Here is an 18,093-nt window from a genome sequence, read left to right as displayed (position 1 = left end):
GGTAGGGGGACTAGGGGGTATAACACTTGGTAGGGGGACTAGGGGGTATAACACTTGGTAGGGGGACTAGGGGGTATAACACTTGGTAGGGGGACTAGGGCGTATAACACTGGGTAGGGGGACTTGGGGGTATAACAAGCATTGCTTTTGTTTTGTTTTTCTGTTCAAACATTTGGTGGATTCCCTTGCGTACCAGGGTATAGGAAGCTATGTGGCTGTATACATGTATATATTTTGGTTTGTTTACCTCGGTTGCCTTGGTTACTCACCTGCTGTCGTAAGCCACGCAGTACCCCAATGACATCTCCGTTTTCGTTGTACACCTCAATATCATCACCGATGCTGTTGGCCGGGTAGAACGCCACCACTCCATGAGCCTTCAGACTTCTGTTTACCGAGATCTTCTTCAGCATGGCCTGGGCCTCATTGTATACCTTCTTAGCTTCCCCTCCTACAGTAAATGTACAACATCACATCTGCTAAACGAGGAACAATATTTGAATGATCATCTTATTAGGTAAGTTCATAAATTTGTAAATCAAAAAGGAGAGGTGTACTTTTACCTGTAATGAAGCTGATCTTCAAACATATACACCAATCTGGTCACAATCCATTTATACTTTATAGGAAAATGATCCCAATACCAGTTTTGATGAGAGGCAAGACAATGTATTGTTTGTGAAAAAATCCTCAGTTTTAAAGGATTAAACACAATTTCTCAATGCATGTTTTTTTCCTGTTTTTTTTCTCCTTCTAATCTTTTAGCCTTGGCCCACTATAGACTGAAGACCAGTAAACATCTAACGTTAGACAATGTTTGAGACATGAATAATATGTGTTCATTAAACATGTCCGATTTGGGTCCAGTAACAGTGAACAGTGACCTATACCTTGGATCAATGAAGCGGTGGTCTGAATACTGACAGAAATATTTTTTTCATAATAAACTGAAACATGAATGCCGTAGATTGATGACACTGAAAAGTGATGGACAAATACCATTACAGACAGACAGACATGATTAATGTCCAGTGATGGACAGACACCATTACAGACAAACAGACATGATTTATGTCCATGGACAGATACCATTACAGACAGACACACATGATTAATGTCCAGTGATGGACAGACACCATTACAGACAAACAGACATGATTTATGTCCATGGACAGACACCATTACAGACAAACGGACATGATTAATGTCCAGTAAACAGTGTGTTTAACATATATACCACTTACCCACAGTTTTGTCCTTGAAGATTTTTGGATAACCTCTGTTTGGATATTTTCCCCGGAGCTGCCAGACATCAAAAAAGGGTTTCCAGTCGATGTAAGGGATGAGTCTTGATAGGTCATAGTTCTCAAACGTTTTAACTCCAATGAAAGACGGGGCGACTAAGGTGGACAGAAAAGTCAAAATAACATCATGTACATATAGTTAGTGTCTAAAATTGAGAGACTATCTATATTTCTACATTCATTTTTGACATAGAAGCAACATTACTCCTGTATACACTGTATAATACAAGAACATATTGCTTGAAAAGCAGATTCTGGAATCAATACTGAGAAGCCAATGTTAGCGTCTCATTATTCTGAATCTTATTCACAGTGATTTACTAAATATGACTATTATCATCTATAATAATTTCTGAGCTTTTGAAGTTCACATCTATAAAACCTAGATATACTCACCAGGTGCAGGCTCAACGTTCCAGTCGATCACCAACTTTTTTGCCCTGGCCTGCTCCAGACTGAGATACTTCCTCTCCTGTTATATAATAGACAATATCTCACATAAATCACTCATATACCTGTATTAAATGACAGTGTTACTCATTGCAGGCAAAAAGTATGTTAATGTTCTAGACACAAATTCATCTCAGGGTTTCCATTCTAATAATTTCATATATTTCGAGATTGATGTATACATATGATGCATAAAAATCCAATCACATTACTTTTTAAATTACAGCTTAACTATCTACAGAAAAGAACCTGTACACTCTTGAAACCTTTGAACAAAACTCTCATCTATATCCCACTACCGGGTATGTGTATTTTCTCCCATAATGTGTTCCAGTTCTACAGGTGTGACGGTACACTAACAAAGCAATGGCAGATTTAGATGGAGTCCTTCTATCAAATTTGTTGTATATTTGGTTTACACAGGTTTCACTGTATTAATTCTTTCACCCATTTGACACATTTGAACTCTTCCAATTCAAAGGTTGGAATAGTTCATTATGAAATTTCAGGGGTGAATGAGTTAACAGACCAACGTTTGGTTTTAAGATCAATTCTTTTCAAGAAATTATATAAGTTCGGTTCAGAACAATTTCCTGGCATTAACCAGGGGCTGTGGTAGACGAGTGGTCTGACCGTCTATGATCACTAGCCGTCTGCCACTGGGTCGCTGGTTCAAGGCCTACAGGGGAGGCAGACGTCAGGTACTGGCTACAGGTTGGTGGTTTTCTCCGGGTAATACCATTAGGAGGAAAAGCACAAACATAAACAAACTGTATTAACTGACCTTGAGCGAGTCATAATGTTCCTCCCTTATCTCCTCGTATTCCTCACTGATCTCCTCGCAATAATCCTCCTTGTTCACACCGTCCATCAGTGATGAACACTTGAAGCATATAAAGGGGTAAACTAATGTATAATATTGACACAATGTACTAAAACTTTCACAAAGTTTGAAAATAAGAGACAATTTCAATGACTTTTGAGACAATGTACATTCAAATCTCCTTCTGACAGTCGATGACATTTTTATCATGTTAATTTTTTTTTTTTTAAATCTTAGTAAAAACATACATAAATTAAATTCACGAACACCAAAAAACGGTACTGTCAATATATTGAAATTGATAATTACAAACTTTGACTACATCTTTCCATGTTCCAAGAAAAAGGCTATTTAGAGGGTTGTAAAAATGTTCTTTTTTTCCCCACAGATAAATGTATGGATGGCCAGTAATTGAGCCTGGAATAGGGAAAGTAAGAAAACACATAATGAAATAATATTTTAGGTTGTTGTAATGAAATTCAGTGAGGGCTGTTTCATCATTACTGCTATGGAATCAATTCTGGAAAATACCTGACAAACTCACCACAACAACACTCTTAGAAGCATCCAGTACATGGATGGTTGGAGATTTGTATCTAGGTGCGATCTTTACAGCTGTGTGGGTTCTGTGTGTAGAATTAAAACTTCAGTTAAATATTTTCTGATTCTGTGAATTGAAGTAACATGATGATGTATTTATTCCAACATGTAAATGTTTTATGTAGCGTTTTGGACCGTATATCTTATTCTTCATGATTGAAATACTATTAATTACTGTGAAATCGCAGGGCCAACATTTCGTGGTATCCTGACAAAACACCATTTTGTGGGTACGTGAATTAGCGGATTATGAGTACCCACCCAAACAGGGAATTGCCTTACATCAAATTTGTAATTACTTTGTGGACCTATGAGTTTGTGGATGAACATTACCCAGAAAATCAACGAAATTAATAAACCCACGAAATTTAGGAATTTCACAGCAAATCAAATACAGTCCATTTATTTTATCACGAGAGGTCACTAATTCACATGTTTGCAAATACATGTATTCATTAAACTTTCAACAATTACAAAAATCTGTTACAGTTACTTTCAAGAGTGAAGTCTTCATGGAAAAATGTATACAACAGAAAATTTACCAGGGAGTGATTTTTGATAAATTTCATACACGTCTTAAGCTGAATACTGGTTCTAATCAAATATCCCAAAATAAAAACTTATTGTAACTGGAATCTTAATAACTAAGTTGACAAACTTTGAAGTGGTGGCGCCACCTATCAACAAGGGAAGCTGCATGCCAATCCTTTCCATTTCTTTGGCTACATATATCATCTCGTCCAGGGAGGGCGTGATCAGACCCGACAGACCAATGACATCTGTGCAAGAACATCACAACATTAATTTATTGACAAAGTGTAATGTTTATAGATATGTATTAATGTACAAAGAGATAGATAGAAAAAAATACTTTGATTCAAAGTCATGACTCAAATTATCAACAGTTCAAAGTAACATGGGCTACATTCGTGTATCCCGGTTGAAACGGTACGTGTAGCGCAGAAATATTCCACGATGAACGAACACACTTGGACCGTCCTCTAACAGAGCTAAAAATGCACAGTTTTGGAGAATAAAATACAATGTATCAAGAATATTATGACCTTCTATCACGCGTCCACTGAATTACATAACGTATCTTCTTGTGGCTTGACATTGATTTAGAATGAAATAACGCAAAATGTCAATAGTCAGCATTTAAGTTTCGGTCATGTATGTCTGGACCCCTCAATCTACACGTGCTGAATTTTCCTGAGGTTAGCCTCAGTTCAGATCTGTGCCTGTCGTTTTCTTTACAGGTTCAATCGGTTCAACAGGATATGCGAATGTACCCAAAATTTTACTACTTCATTCTTCGAATGCCATTTTTCATTATTGACCAGATTATGTAGAGAAATGAGATAAAGACAAACTGAAGTTCATATGTTGTTTACAACCCTTTGGTCCATCATTTCTATCATTTATAAAAACATGACTTCAAAATAAACCAAGCTCCACTTTTCCATTTTTGTATACACAGATATATTTTTTAAAGCAACTGAATTTAGATTTTTTTTTTTTAATTGAATTCCTTGCAACTGTTTCTGTCTACAAAAATATTTAAATTTCATATCAAGACACAGTTTCGTGTGTTTTTATGGAAATTGGACTGAAGGACAAAATCACATACCTGCTCTCTCTTTCATTGCAGTTTCAAGGATTTTTTCACATGGTGTCATCACTCCTAGATCGATTACCCTACAAACGAGATAAATAGTTGTATTTGAAACACTATTATTGTTACCATATTCACTATCATTAGTGCCAATCCCCCTTTTTTCAGAAGGAATCAAAATTATATAAACCCCCTCCTCCCTCCCAGACCTGACCAGGCCCGGTCAATGATGTACAGTATACTAACACTGTTAAAGCAGAGATTGATGTCCAGTGATCATAGCTGGACTTCCTACACTGATAAAACATGATATACAAACCTCGAGTCACACTGGAATGTACTTAATGTCCTCCTGTTATACTGAAGGAATGGTTAAAGCTACACAACTTGTTCTATCATAGCTAACATTTTCTTATCTAAATAAGTGCCCCCATGTATTAAGCACCCTGGACACTAATTGTAATTAATACAGTATGATTTAGGCCTTTTCAATACTTTGACACATTCAGGTTTCAATAATTCACATTATAATAAGAACTACAATTAAATAAATATGTTTATAAACATGGGGCAAAGCCTAAAGTCTAGGATTGTTTCATGATCTTGGGGCCTGGTGGTAATTTTGTATTTAGAGAGTAAGTTGGGACCAATGGATCTGTTTGATTTAGAACGGTCAATTAACTTATCAGTTTTGAGTTAACAATATTTTATTATAACGCCATTTTGTATAAACTAAGTAGGATAAAAAAAAAAATATTCTAAGATAACTTGACCTACCTGTAATTGTTACAGCCGAGTACAACACCTACGATGTTTTTACCGATGTCATGGACGTCTCCCTTCACTGTTGCCAAGACAACTGTCCCCACATAGGCATCTGCCTGAATGTTAAGAAATACGTACAAATGACAACTTTTAAAAACTCATTCAACATTCTATCAAGAAGCTTGTACATCTATAAATAATGATAGCAATTATCTTTACTTCGGTTTTCATTGTGATAAATATTTGACATGATTTTTCATCCATGGGTCTGATATCAAAGTTTTACTTTCAATACAAACAATGTATGTATTAAACATGTCGCAATGTTTCAAGACCAACTGGTCCCTTTGTCAAGCTGTGACTCAAACGTTGCGACATGTTTAATATGTACATTGTTTGTGTAGAAAGTAAAAATTTGATATCACATATTTCCAAATTGATGAATCTTATTGGAGCTATCCATAGGTCTGGTTTTCTAGTCTGTCAATTTTTGTTTTTAAAACCATTCATTTATTTTTCATCTTTATTTACCATTTTCCTTAAAGTAAAAGTAGATACCCTGATTTATCAGACCAAAAATCAATACATATTTTAACATAGCAAAATCTGACTGATAATTTGCAAATTTCTGCTCATAAATCAACTAAAAATAAACACTTCCAGAGTACCGACCATGTTATCAATCTCTCCCGTTATAGCCAGTTTTGCCTGTCGCTCTTTCTCCATAAATGGGATGAGGTGAGCCACCGCCTTCTTCATGACACGAGCAGACTTGATGACCTGGGGCAGGAACATTTTCCCCGCCCCGAACAGGTCTCCCACCACACTCATACCCTGAAACACAAATAATTGTTCATTTTTTCTTCTTCTTTTTGGACTCTAAAATGATGTCTTATCACATTTAAACACTGAAACATATCTACTTGTACTTCTCAATTGCTTCTTCTATTGTGGGATTGTGTTCAACTTTAGAAATCTACTATATACATAACGAAGGCCGTCTTACTTCTGATTTTAATTTCATAACTGCAAAACTTTTTTTTTACTGAATCTTTTATATGTCTTACCTACTTTAACCTACTTTTCTCTAAAGAAAATCTATCATTGTTCAGAAGATGTAGGCCAGATTTCTGACAATTTTGTTTTGCAAATCCATGTCAATAATACCTTCATGAGTGGGCCCTCGATCACGTTGAGTGGCCTAGGGTACAGTTCTGTGTTTGTTCTCGCCTCCTCCGTATCACCCACTACAAACTTGTCTATACCCTGTCAGGATCAGGCAAAAACAGACTTAGAATTCATACATGGCTAGAACTGGGCACACAACATCATGTTTATTATTCTGCATAGGTAACAAGAAATTCAAATCTGGTATTCCACAAAATGATCTCTAAGGTTGATTCTTATACTATTAACTCATTCACCCCTGAAATTTCATAATGTACTATTCCAACCTTTGAATTGGACGAGTTCAAATGCGTCTGCAGGGGTGAATGAGTTAAGTACATGAATTCCTTTTTTCCCAGTTTAGTATTATATCAACATAATTTTGAAATGAAGAAATGTTACCTTTATGAGAGAGTAGGAGAGTCTCTCCTCCACTGGATTAGACCGCCACTCGTCACTGACCACACCCTTCTTAGCGTCCGCACTCATGCTCTGTAGAGTACAAGTTTATACCCAGGTAAGAGAACATGTGATTCAGAGCACACTTGTGATGCAAATTTAATAATATACATGATTTCCAGTGGAATAAACTTTTAAGGAATGTCAATCACCAGTTTTCATTTAATTTGTTCCAGGGCTTGTTGGAAATTTTAAAATAACTTATTAAATACGAACAAAATGCCTAAATACCTGAGCATATACAAGTAGTTTTTCGGTGCCTTCGGGGTCCTTGTTCCACAGAAGATTTTCACACATTTCCAGCAGTTCCTTGTTGATGTCATCGTACACAGGTAGACACCCAGCATTCACAATCCCCATGTCCATACCTTCCTGTGTACAGATTGTGATACGAAGTGAAACACAAACTCTAGGTATTCACCATTTCTATGTCTATACCTTCCTGTGAACAAATTGTAATACTAAATGAAACACAATCTCTAGGTATTCACCATTTCTATGTCTATACCTTCCTGTGTACAAATTGTAATACTAAATGAGAAACAAACTCTAGGTATTCACCATTTCTATGTCTATACCTTCCTGTGTACAAATTGTAATACTAAATGAAACACAAACTCTAGGTGTTCACCATTTCTATGTCTATACCTTCCTGTATACAAATTGTAATACTAAATGAGACACAAACTCTAGGTATTCACCATTTCTATGTCTATACCTTCCTGTACATCATACACACAGGGAGACATCAGATATTCAAAATCATGGTAATTTTGAAGTCAATCCTGTTCTAGAGGGTTTATATTTTGAAACCAATTCAAATGATATGAAATAGAGGAAAGAATACACCAGGAGTGACAAAAACAAACCAACATTTCAACACAATGTATCACCACTGTTACTTTGTATGTAGTTAAATATAACATGAAAGTATTAAACCTGAAGTAGCCAGAAGAAGATGTTTGAAGAGAACTACAAACCTTGATAGCGTGGTACAGGAACACACTGTGCATAGCCTCTCTCACTGTCTCCATACCACGGAAAGAGAAGGAAAAGTTGGACACCCCACCACTCACACGGGCCCCTCGTAAATGTTTCTGTAAAAGAATCATTTATCAAAGTTAACAAGTCATTCTCTATTAATCAATATAATATAATGTCCAACAGTAGATGATTTACATGGTGTTGAAGACGATTCTGTGTATATATATTGCTGTCTATTTTGTCATTGATACCTCACACCTGAGAATGTTAATTCGTTTTTATTTCTTGTTATTATTTCATACCATTTAATATTTTTCATTGTGCATAGACTTTTCTCTTCATTTTGTTCCATTGAGAATTTATCTCATGTTAATACCAGTAATTATTGGTAGTGTCTGCTCCATTGGTGACTAAATCATTTTCTGATAGGGAAGGATAATTGAAATGTCTGTCTGTGAGGCCAGTGGTACCCAATGACTTCAATGACCATCTGTAACTTACATTACATGGTCCACAGATCTCCCTTCATGACACCCAAAGAGACCAATTTCGAGCAAATTTTGAACATTCCCAGGTGTAGTCTCTTAACCCTTTCACCCCTATGTAACTTTAGTAGACTCTACCATGCATTGATCTGGACAAGTCCATTATGGTCTACAGTGGTGAAAGGGTTAATATGAATTTAATTGTTTCAATCTTTATGCATACATTATTCACACGACTTGTGAATGGAATTTCAATTGATTTTTTCTTTCTTTCTATATTCATCTTAAGTCTCAGACTCCTACCTTTATTTCTCGCGTGGCCTCTATGAAATCGATTCCGTAGGTGTTGTGTTCCTCAATGCCCGTAGCTATGGTGAGTATATTTGGATCAAAGATGATGTCATTACAGTTGAATTTGACCTTGTCGACTAAAACATCATATGACCTTTTACAAATCTCAAACTTCCGCTGACTATCTGTCGCCTGAAATGAAGAAAGATGAAAACTGATGAAGATATGCATTACTGTCATGTCTTCATCCACCAAATACTGTATACTGAAAAACCTTCACTGGGTGAAGTATTCACCTAGTAAAATCTGTCTTCAGACACTTTTTATTTCCACAGTGGAAAGCATATAGCACTACAAGACAAGAAGCTGCAGATTGTACACCGTCTAAACTGAACAAAAAGTTGGTTCTTAAAATGAAGACAATCGAAAAACTCGAACTCTCTACAAATGAGCTAAATTATGTGGTCTCGAGGGTATCTGGTTAACACAGAGATGTACTCATATTGGCTGTGATAATAAATTTGGGCTTGTAGCAGACAGGAAAAGACGCAAATATTTTATAATGAACAGTCACCAACAATGACTGAAACTTGTGTTTGACTTGAAGTGTAAATAGGCTAGCCTATTCAAATGTTTACCACGGTAGGTGAAATCATCACTTACATTTAACATGCATTCAGACATGGTTGTTTACAACCTCAATATCTTTGATCACATAAATCACCCTTTATCCATTTCACTTGCTATCACTAAAACAAATTCCAGTAGTATGTTAAGACAAAGGATAGGGCTTTCAAAATTTGTATTAGAATTCAGGAGATAATGCAATGAGAGACATATCCACACTATAGCAATAATTTCACAAGAAATCGGGTTGATGTATCATAATTCTATACAGGTTTAAAGGAACGTCACAATGTTTTGAAATGCATTACATAATGGCTATTTTTAATTGGAAAAAAATATCAGGATTGTGACGGGCTACACTGCACTCGGAAAGTACCTGTCCCTCCTCATCAAAGGCCATGATGACGACGGCAGCCCCGTAACGCTTGACCTTCTTTGCCTTATCGATGAAGTCCTGTTCACCCTCCTTTAGACTGATACTGTTGACTATACACTTGCCCTGGGCACACTTCAGCCCAGCCTCCACCACAGCAAAGTTGGACGAGTCTATACACAGAGGCACCTAAAAACAACAATCATTTTAAAAACAAAATAATTGATTTTTTCAAAGCTATTAAAGAAAGAAAGGCAACTTCTGTTAAGTTCATTTATAGCTTAAATTTTTATTCTCGAAAACACAAATGAATACGAATGATTACTATCATAAATTACACAAAGGTTTATAGGATAAGGTACTGTTTTTTTGTAATTTCTTAATTAATTAAAAATGGATTGTTGAATAGATTTTCTCCATAAGAAGTTACTCTATTACAAGACAAGAGATTTAACATCTGGCTAATTTACCCTTGAGATGTCAGGTTCTGATGCAACGAGGTTGACAAACTTTGTCATAGCAGAAGGCCCATCCAGCATACCCTCGTCCATGTTGATGTCCAAGATCTGGGCCCCACTCTCTACCTGCATCTTGGCTATAGACAGCGCCTCCTAGAATGTATAATGTACATCTGAAATTACAGATGGTCATACCTTCCCTGCACAGATACAAAAGCCTGGACTGAGAAAATATGGATAATAATATTTAGGAATGATAATTTTTCATGATAATTGTTATTTCACCTATATAAGAAGTTGAAGTAAAAACTGCAGAGTTTAAATATCCATAAATCATTGTGCATTCCACCATCATATTTGCATTCTAAGCCATTAACAAATTACATGAAACTGTTATACCAAATGATGGCATGAAATATCCTGTTTGAACAAGTTTATCTAGAGTATTTAATACAAATGCAAATACAGTGTTCTTATCATATTTGATAAAAAAAAAATCTTTATAAGAAAATTCTAAGATTTTTTTTAACTTAACAGCCATACTTCATAATCTCCATTTTTGATGAGCTTGGCAAACTTGCGTGACCCTGCCACATTGCATCTCTCTCCAATGTTGACGAAGTTGGTATAGGGCCCAATATAGGCTGGCTCCAGACCTGTGGAACAAGAAAGACGATCAGACCACAACACACTATTGATAAAGTTTAAAAACACATTGTTCACATCAACAGTTAATTTTCCTTTAATAGTTGAACATTTATATTACTCACCCGACAGCAACATGTATTCATCCCGGAGGCCCTCAGGAGGGACTCTGGGTTTGTACTGCCCTACTTCTTGTGCAATCACCCTGAAAACAAAATGACATGGTCATTACTTATTAAACTATTGAAATTACTGAAGAATTATACCGTTGTTAAAAAAGATACTTACAGGATTAATTTTTGTGTTTGTAATATGAAGAGCTTCTTTTCCCATCTCTGAAATAACAGATATTTTCACTGAATCCACTTTTTGCCTTATTATTTTGACCAGGAAAACACAGAAAATTTGAACCACACAAACATTGGTAGGTTTACTGTATATAGTGTTGTGCCAATTAAGGGCACGCCAATACTTCAAACACAAAAATGTTTTGTAAATTAGAAAAGTTATTTGAAAATTCAGATTTTCCCAGCACAGTGTAAACAACCTTGGTTATTCTGCAGCCAGGTTTTTGATCAAGCACTAGCTAATCCTCCTTACTGTATGTGTTTTGGGGTAGTTCCGCAGCAGCCACCAACTATGTTCAGTAGACCATCCTTGGCAAACTCCTGTAACAGAAACATTAACGCAGTCAGAAACTGTACAATTCACACAAACATTTTCAACTCTTTGAAATCTTCTTGCTTCAGATTTATAGTACCTGATAAACTAGCAATTTTCTAGGAGTATAAACTGGGATTTTGAATGGTAGAATGGTAGTACTAGACATACAACATAATATACATGGTACATGTAATACATACAGGATACATTTGTGTGTTTACAACAGAATTTTAGCCTTTTTAAATCTGAGCATTTATTTATTTAGATAAAATGAATGTATAATGAATAATGAAACCATTGTAATTTTAGTCCACATCAAATATTCTCCTTTCTCCAGTAGAATTCATAATAGCCCACTGATAAATTTGTCATGAACAGTGTTCTACTATTTGTTTTCTGATATGTTCACCTGCGATAAAGAACTAGTGAAAAGGCAAAAGTTTGCAACAGTGAAATAAATTTAAGCATTAAGCTACAAAGAACTTGTGTTTACATCACATGGCCTTGTAAATAAGAATTTTAAAAGGTGTATTAGAGTGATAAGAGGTCACATTGGCCAAAACATCTCGATTTGGCTGGCCCCGTCTGGTTACCATGGTTTCCTTACCTTCAGCTGACCTGCCATCATCTCTGGAGTTTCATCATAGTCACCAAATGTGTTAGGCAGACCTGAAAAAGTATGATTTGTGCATAACATCTTCCATTTTCAGCACCAATATTTTTGGATTGAAAATAAATTATTATATGCTCAAACACTAAACAGTAGAATTTGAACTTATGAAATGTTTCCAAATTTGGTAATTTAGAGTAAAACAAGAACACAAACTGATCAGCATTAGGGCCCTGCCATGTGCATGACCATAACCCCATGTTCTATTTTTAGTAACAGTGACCTTGACCTTAGATACATTTTTAAAAACCTTCATTTTTATTGCATGTCTATATAGCACAGCATTTTACCATGTCAAACAAACAGATCAGTCTCTTGTGTTCAGAGATAATCTCCAGAAACGAAAATGTGGAAGGAAGGACAAACGGATAAGCAGAAGCTATGATTTCTGAAATGCACCCACATGTCTGATGTTGTGCCCTACTTATACAAAACATTTTATTAGAACACTTTTATTTTCATTAGTTTTATGAAAAAAACAATGTTGATGGATAAATATGTACATGTAATGAACAAATACCCTTATAACGGAAACAAAAGCAACTGAAAACTAGAAATAACATCATAAAGCGACAAACCTGCATTTGGGTAACATATAACATAGGCCTCTGTGTTTTTGCTGACTGCCTCTATGAATGGTCTCATCTCCAGGGCACCCAGAGCACAGTTGAGGCCCAGACACATGGGATTGGCCTGGGACACACTGATGATGAACGCCTCTGTTGTCTGTCCTGACAGTGTACGACCACTCTTGTCCACGATTGTACCCGAGACCTGAACATAATGTAAGTAGTGGAGGCCTTGAACAATAAATACTTCCAACAAGATTGATGATACAATTTTCCTTTTAAAATCTCCCCAAAATGCAGAACCTTCTGTAGATTGCATGACTGGATTAAAGGCCTGCAATAGTCCTATAGATCCGGCCAGTAAGGGCTATTCCAGGTATAAACCAACGGAAGAGGAGACTGACAGGGAGGTCCTTATCATTGATGCATGTATATATACTGGTGATAGGGTATGAAATAAAAGTAAAGAGGGCCACAGGGAAAATCTTGATGTACTGTTTGTTCCCACTTTACCTGTAAAATTAACCTAAGTCTGGTGTTAATTTTGCCTTTCACAAGTAATTACTATATTGTGTACAGCTACGCTAAGTACTGTTATTTGCTGTCGTGATAAAAACCTCATTCAAATTACCTTTCATAACTTTTACAGTTCATTAAAATAGTCTTACTTTTAAAACAGTAAAGCAGGTTATAACTTTAGCTTGGTGACACTGATTGAAATGCTTGTTACGTCGACATCAAATAATACATCTTTCAAGTCACATTGTTCTCTATCACGATTCCACAGCATACAAATAAAGAGAGGTTCTACATTTTGATGACATACTTACAAAAATTGGACAACTTCTATTCTCTTTTTCAAACAATTCTTCAATAGCAAATAATGCTGCCTGAAAATGAATTTCACAAGGAGATGTACAACTCATCCAAAATCATTATTACATTAAACATCAGTTCGAATCAGAATTTCAATTACAAAATATACTGCAAACTGCATATCTTTCTTATTTTCCAATTAGCTTTTCCCCACACAATTGGCTCTGGAACGATTTGAATATGTGATTAGCAAAATATTTCTGGTTTTAAAAAACATATTTTAAACCATGTTTTAATTGATAACTTTTGAATAAAGAAAATTTATGCAAATTATTAATAGATCCTCTCTCTGACAAATATAAGTGGTATATACATACTACTATTTACTCATTCACCCCTGAAATTTCATAATGAACTATTCCATCCTTTGAACTGGAAGAGTTCAAATCTGTAATCAGGGGTGAATGAGTTATCAAATGAGCACCTTAGAATTAGCTGTGTCAAATATTGTTTCCACCAGCAAAACATCAGCTCCTCCTTCCAACAAACCACGGGCCTGTTCTGTGTAGGCTGAAACTAGCTCATCAAAAGCTGTAAAATATTCAATAAAAAATTACCATAAGATGCAAGAAGGGAATCTTCATATATAACGAAAAACCATTAACTGTTAAACATGATGTTAATATGTGAATGAGCTAGTTGGCGTATTTAAGAGTATGGATTCATTATTGGTGAAATATTCTCAGTAAAAATCAAATAAAAACAGAGAACACAAAAAAATGTTAAGTATTAATTTTTTAATGTAACAATTTTTAAATGCTTTGAGGCTTTAATTTAAAAGTGCATTTATTGCAATTCTATTATTGTAGTGTTTTTTTTTGTGTTATACAAATGCAAAAAGGAAAAAACAGGAATTAAAAAAAAGGCCAATGTGTGGTGAAATATCTCCCACATTATTATGCTATACATTTGATACATAAAATTTCAATTATTAAACCATTTAAACCACAGTAACTCTCTTACTGGTTTTTATCTTTTTGATCAAGTTTTTTTTTAAGACTGTTTAGACACAAGGTGCATGTTGATTCAAAACACTCCATATGCCGAGAGTCAAACCAGCGCTTACCAGCACACATTGGTTAAAACATATGATGCTCTATACCTCACTGCTGACTGGTGCAGGACGTCATTAAACCACTAATGACAACCAAATACTTGTGTTTGGGTCAAAAAATAAGTAATGGTACATACTGACGTTACGGAACTCCGGCCTTTCCACGGAGGGAGATATAGACAATGTCCGGTTTGTTGGTCCCATGGCTCCAGCCACATACCTGGCCACACCTGGACAGGTCAGATGATCAGTTTATTAAGTTTTATCCAATCAGATTCAATTTATTAATAGCTATGAAAGGTTTAAATATTTCTAATCTCAAAGTGAATATCTTAAATTTCTGAATATAAATATTGTGGATATTACCGCATATTTCACATTTCTGACCAAGAAACCTTCATAAGAAGCAATCATTTCGACAGTTCCAGGATTACTGTTTGTAATGCATTGATACAGATACTTCAATATCAGAAATGTCAGGGAATACTAAGTATTATTACAATGTCAGTATATGTATTGAACCACATTTTATTATTGTTTATATATATGTCTGTCAGCCAGTGTGAATGCATGGCATTTACATGATCATTTACCATGAAGACCAATGGAATGTAACAAACTTGCATTTATGTCAGAATGAACATTGGTGACAATGCCATTCAATTTTTATTTGTACAAATTGTCAATTTTGATTATGGAATGATAATTCAATATTGAAATCAATATCTCTATTCAACAATTCAAATGTTTACCTGTATTATTAGCAACATCTCCACATGCCCTTTTGGCAATCTTGGCTGCTTCAAAGTTGAGGCGAAATGTCTGCAAATAAATCCAAATACTTCAATTATACTTCAAATCAACTTCACAAATATAACTAATAAGACTACGATTTCCTACAAAAAAAACCACCATTGTTTTGTTACTATCTAAAACACATATATTAATGTTTAAAGTACTTTTCTAAATAAACTAGAAAACATGCTTATAGTCTGAGACGTGCAATGAAGTACAATCTGTATATTAAAATGATGGTTCTGACAATTGTAAAACAAAATGCATCTAGGATCTAGATGTATTAACTAACATAGGTTACAAAGAACTGTCACTGTAAACAGGTAACATACTGACCAGATCCTCTGTGCCGTAGTCTGCCTGGGCAATCCTTGTGCCGCTGAATGTGTTGGTCTCCACAAAATCGGCCCCTGCCTCTAAATAATCCTATAAATAAACAAATGTTTCCTTCACTTCATACTTTATCCCTCCTGCTAATTTTCATATCTTTTCTTCATCAGCTGGATAACCAAACTACTCGGTAGTGAAACGGACGTAAAACACTCAAACAAACAAAACAAATGTTGAATATTACTGAAATATTTCACCTTTTTTTATTACACCTGTATAAGCTATAAATCTAATAGGTAGCATTGATCAGTATTTTTCGCTTCAGAAGTTCATGGCCTTGTGTTCATACATATGTAACAGATAAACAGTTTGCGGGAATACTCATGGCATCAAAATGACCTGTCTGTGGGGTTCTGAATTATGATCACCTCTCCTTTCAAATTGAAATAAAAATTAAAAAAAAAATAACTGACTTACAATAAATGCACTATAAAATATCTACTGGTTTGCAAACATTTTCAAAACAAACTTATGAAACATGTATGTTGTAATATCTCACTTTATGGATCTGGTAAATTATATCTGGTTTTGTAAGACACAGGATGTCATTGTTTCCTTTCAAACTTTTTGGGTGGTCTTTGAACTCTGAACCTCGGAAATCTTCTTCTTCAAAGCGGTGTTGCTGAATCATGGTTCCCATCCCACCATCAAATATCATGATTCTTTCCCTCATTGTCTGTCTCAGTTGTTCATCCAATGAAACTGAAAAATGAAAGTTTATATGAGCATTATTCATTGAAGAGTTAATTAATTATTATTAAAGTTACTATGCCGCAATCTGTCCGGAAACCTGCTGTTACAATTGAAGTCATAAAATCACATAAATATTTTAAGGTTATATTAGTATGAAAAGATTTTAAATTCAAATGATGTATATTTATGTCAAGTATAAGCATATGAATCCTAGCTATTCCTGTCTGTTACTTATCTCACCAGGTACAGGGTTGAAGCCATGTTTACATTATTATCATGCATAAGCGAATGGACAAGATGTATTAAGAGCATAATCCAATGAATGACGACCGTGTTCAACTGGGTCAGAGGTAATGTTGACATTATAAATGTGCAATCATCTTAATTGATAAAAAAATATTACATTACTTGGTATGCTGAACAACTTTACAATTCACTTATAAAGTAGTATTAAAAAGTAGTAAAAGGAGAAGATATTTCTTCATTTAAAGGGGCCTATTAAGGCATGCGTGACATTATTAAAAAAAAAAAAAAATTTTTTTTTTTTTTTATATCTTTTACACATTTAAATTCACATCCTGAGTGTGCATGGTATAATATCAGAAAGTTAATAACTTTGCTATGTAAGAAAAATTAGAAATGCCAGTTTTTTCCTGATTGTCAGAAAGATTAGCGAAGGTTAGCAGCATGGTACCTTTAATTTAATTTTATCATTTTATGGTACCTTTAATTTAATCTTAAATAAAGGTTGATTTTAATAATAATTCCAATTGAAAACTACTTACCTCTTTAACACTAACAAACATATTTATTTCATAACATTCATAGTGACTTGCCATAGAAAAACAGAGCCCTCTAAGCATCAGTTGTTACATCGTGAAAACAGAAAGTAGAAAGTTCTAAAAATAGATCTATAGTTTCAGTATAAAAAAAACCTTAGAGATTCAGAACACACGATATTTTGTTTGTTTTTCCTTCTATTTAACAAGGATGACTTCCATAATTTTTCTATTTTTATTTCAGTATGACGAGTTCATTGAATTTCACAAAATTATTTTCAAAAGCGTGGAAGGCCAGACCATAATGATGTTTTGTGACTTGTTTACATGCACGTGAAAGATAAATTTTTACAAATCAATAAAAAAATATACCAAGCAACAAACCATTGGGTGTAACAACTTGTTCTGATAACATCGGAGGCATTTTGCTGTTTCGGGACCCCTTGCCGATGCTTTGTGCTTGTTTTCAATTTCCTAAAATTCCATCACTTGTTCCTTCGATGTTCACACTTCACGGCCTACCGACCAAATGCCGATTTTACAGGAAATACCCACAAT

At 34.9% G+C, this 18,093-nt stretch overlaps 1 protein-coding gene across 1 annotated transcript in view; it reads right to left on the bottom strand.

Annotated features, from left to right (window-relative positions):
• The window catches only part of LOC110463520 (methionine synthase-like), a 25,651-nt gene extending 7,600 nt beyond the window's left edge, over window positions 1–18,051 (bottom strand). The window contains exons 1-28 of the mRNA XM_021518162.1: window positions 17,920–18,051; window positions 16,563–16,765; window positions 16,010–16,099; window positions 15,631–15,700; window positions 15,016–15,108; window positions 14,249–14,355; window positions 13,779–13,838; window positions 12,958–13,153; window positions 12,317–12,378; window positions 11,647–11,714; window positions 11,172–11,251; window positions 10,945–11,057; window positions 10,414–10,554; window positions 9,947–10,132; window positions 8,956–9,135; window positions 8,164–8,280; window positions 7,415–7,555; window positions 7,127–7,216; window positions 6,725–6,823; window positions 6,230–6,391; window positions 5,570–5,673; window positions 4,808–4,875; window positions 3,836–3,956; window positions 3,122–3,203; window positions 2,539–2,637; window positions 1,701–1,776; window positions 1,245–1,400; window positions 270–451 (exon numbers count right to left, since the gene is read on the bottom strand). Coding sequence (XP_021373837.1) covers window positions 270–451; window positions 1,245–1,400; window positions 1,701–1,776; window positions 2,539–2,637; window positions 3,122–3,203; window positions 3,836–3,956; window positions 4,808–4,875; window positions 5,570–5,673; window positions 6,230–6,391; window positions 6,725–6,823; window positions 7,127–7,216; window positions 7,415–7,555; window positions 8,164–8,280; window positions 8,956–9,135; window positions 9,947–10,132; window positions 10,414–10,554; window positions 10,945–11,057; window positions 11,172–11,251; window positions 11,647–11,714; window positions 12,317–12,378; window positions 12,958–13,153; window positions 13,779–13,838; window positions 14,249–14,355; window positions 15,016–15,108; window positions 15,631–15,700; window positions 16,010–16,099; window positions 16,563–16,765; window positions 17,920–17,959 — 3,186 coding nt within the window. The 5' untranslated portion in view covers window positions 17,960–18,051. The remainder of the gene's footprint in view (window positions 1–269; window positions 452–1,244; window positions 1,401–1,700; window positions 1,777–2,538; window positions 2,638–3,121; window positions 3,204–3,835; window positions 3,957–4,807; window positions 4,876–5,569; window positions 5,674–6,229; window positions 6,392–6,724; window positions 6,824–7,126; window positions 7,217–7,414; window positions 7,556–8,163; window positions 8,281–8,955; window positions 9,136–9,946; window positions 10,133–10,413; window positions 10,555–10,944; window positions 11,058–11,171; window positions 11,252–11,646; window positions 11,715–12,316; window positions 12,379–12,957; window positions 13,154–13,778; window positions 13,839–14,248; window positions 14,356–15,015; window positions 15,109–15,630; window positions 15,701–16,009; window positions 16,100–16,562; window positions 16,766–17,919) is intronic.
• Window positions 18,052–18,093: the final 42 nt, after the last annotated feature.

Source organism: Mizuhopecten yessoensis, unplaced genomic scaffold (assembly GCF_002113885.1).
Source record: "Mizuhopecten yessoensis strain PY_sf001 unplaced genomic scaffold, ASM211388v2 scaffold10913, whole genome shotgun sequence".
NCBI classification, from domain to species: Eukaryota; Metazoa; Mollusca; class Bivalvia; order Pectinida; family Pectinidae; genus Mizuhopecten; species Mizuhopecten yessoensis.
Note: the sequence above shows the minus strand (reverse complement) of the source record. Positions and strands in the feature narration are given on the sequence as shown.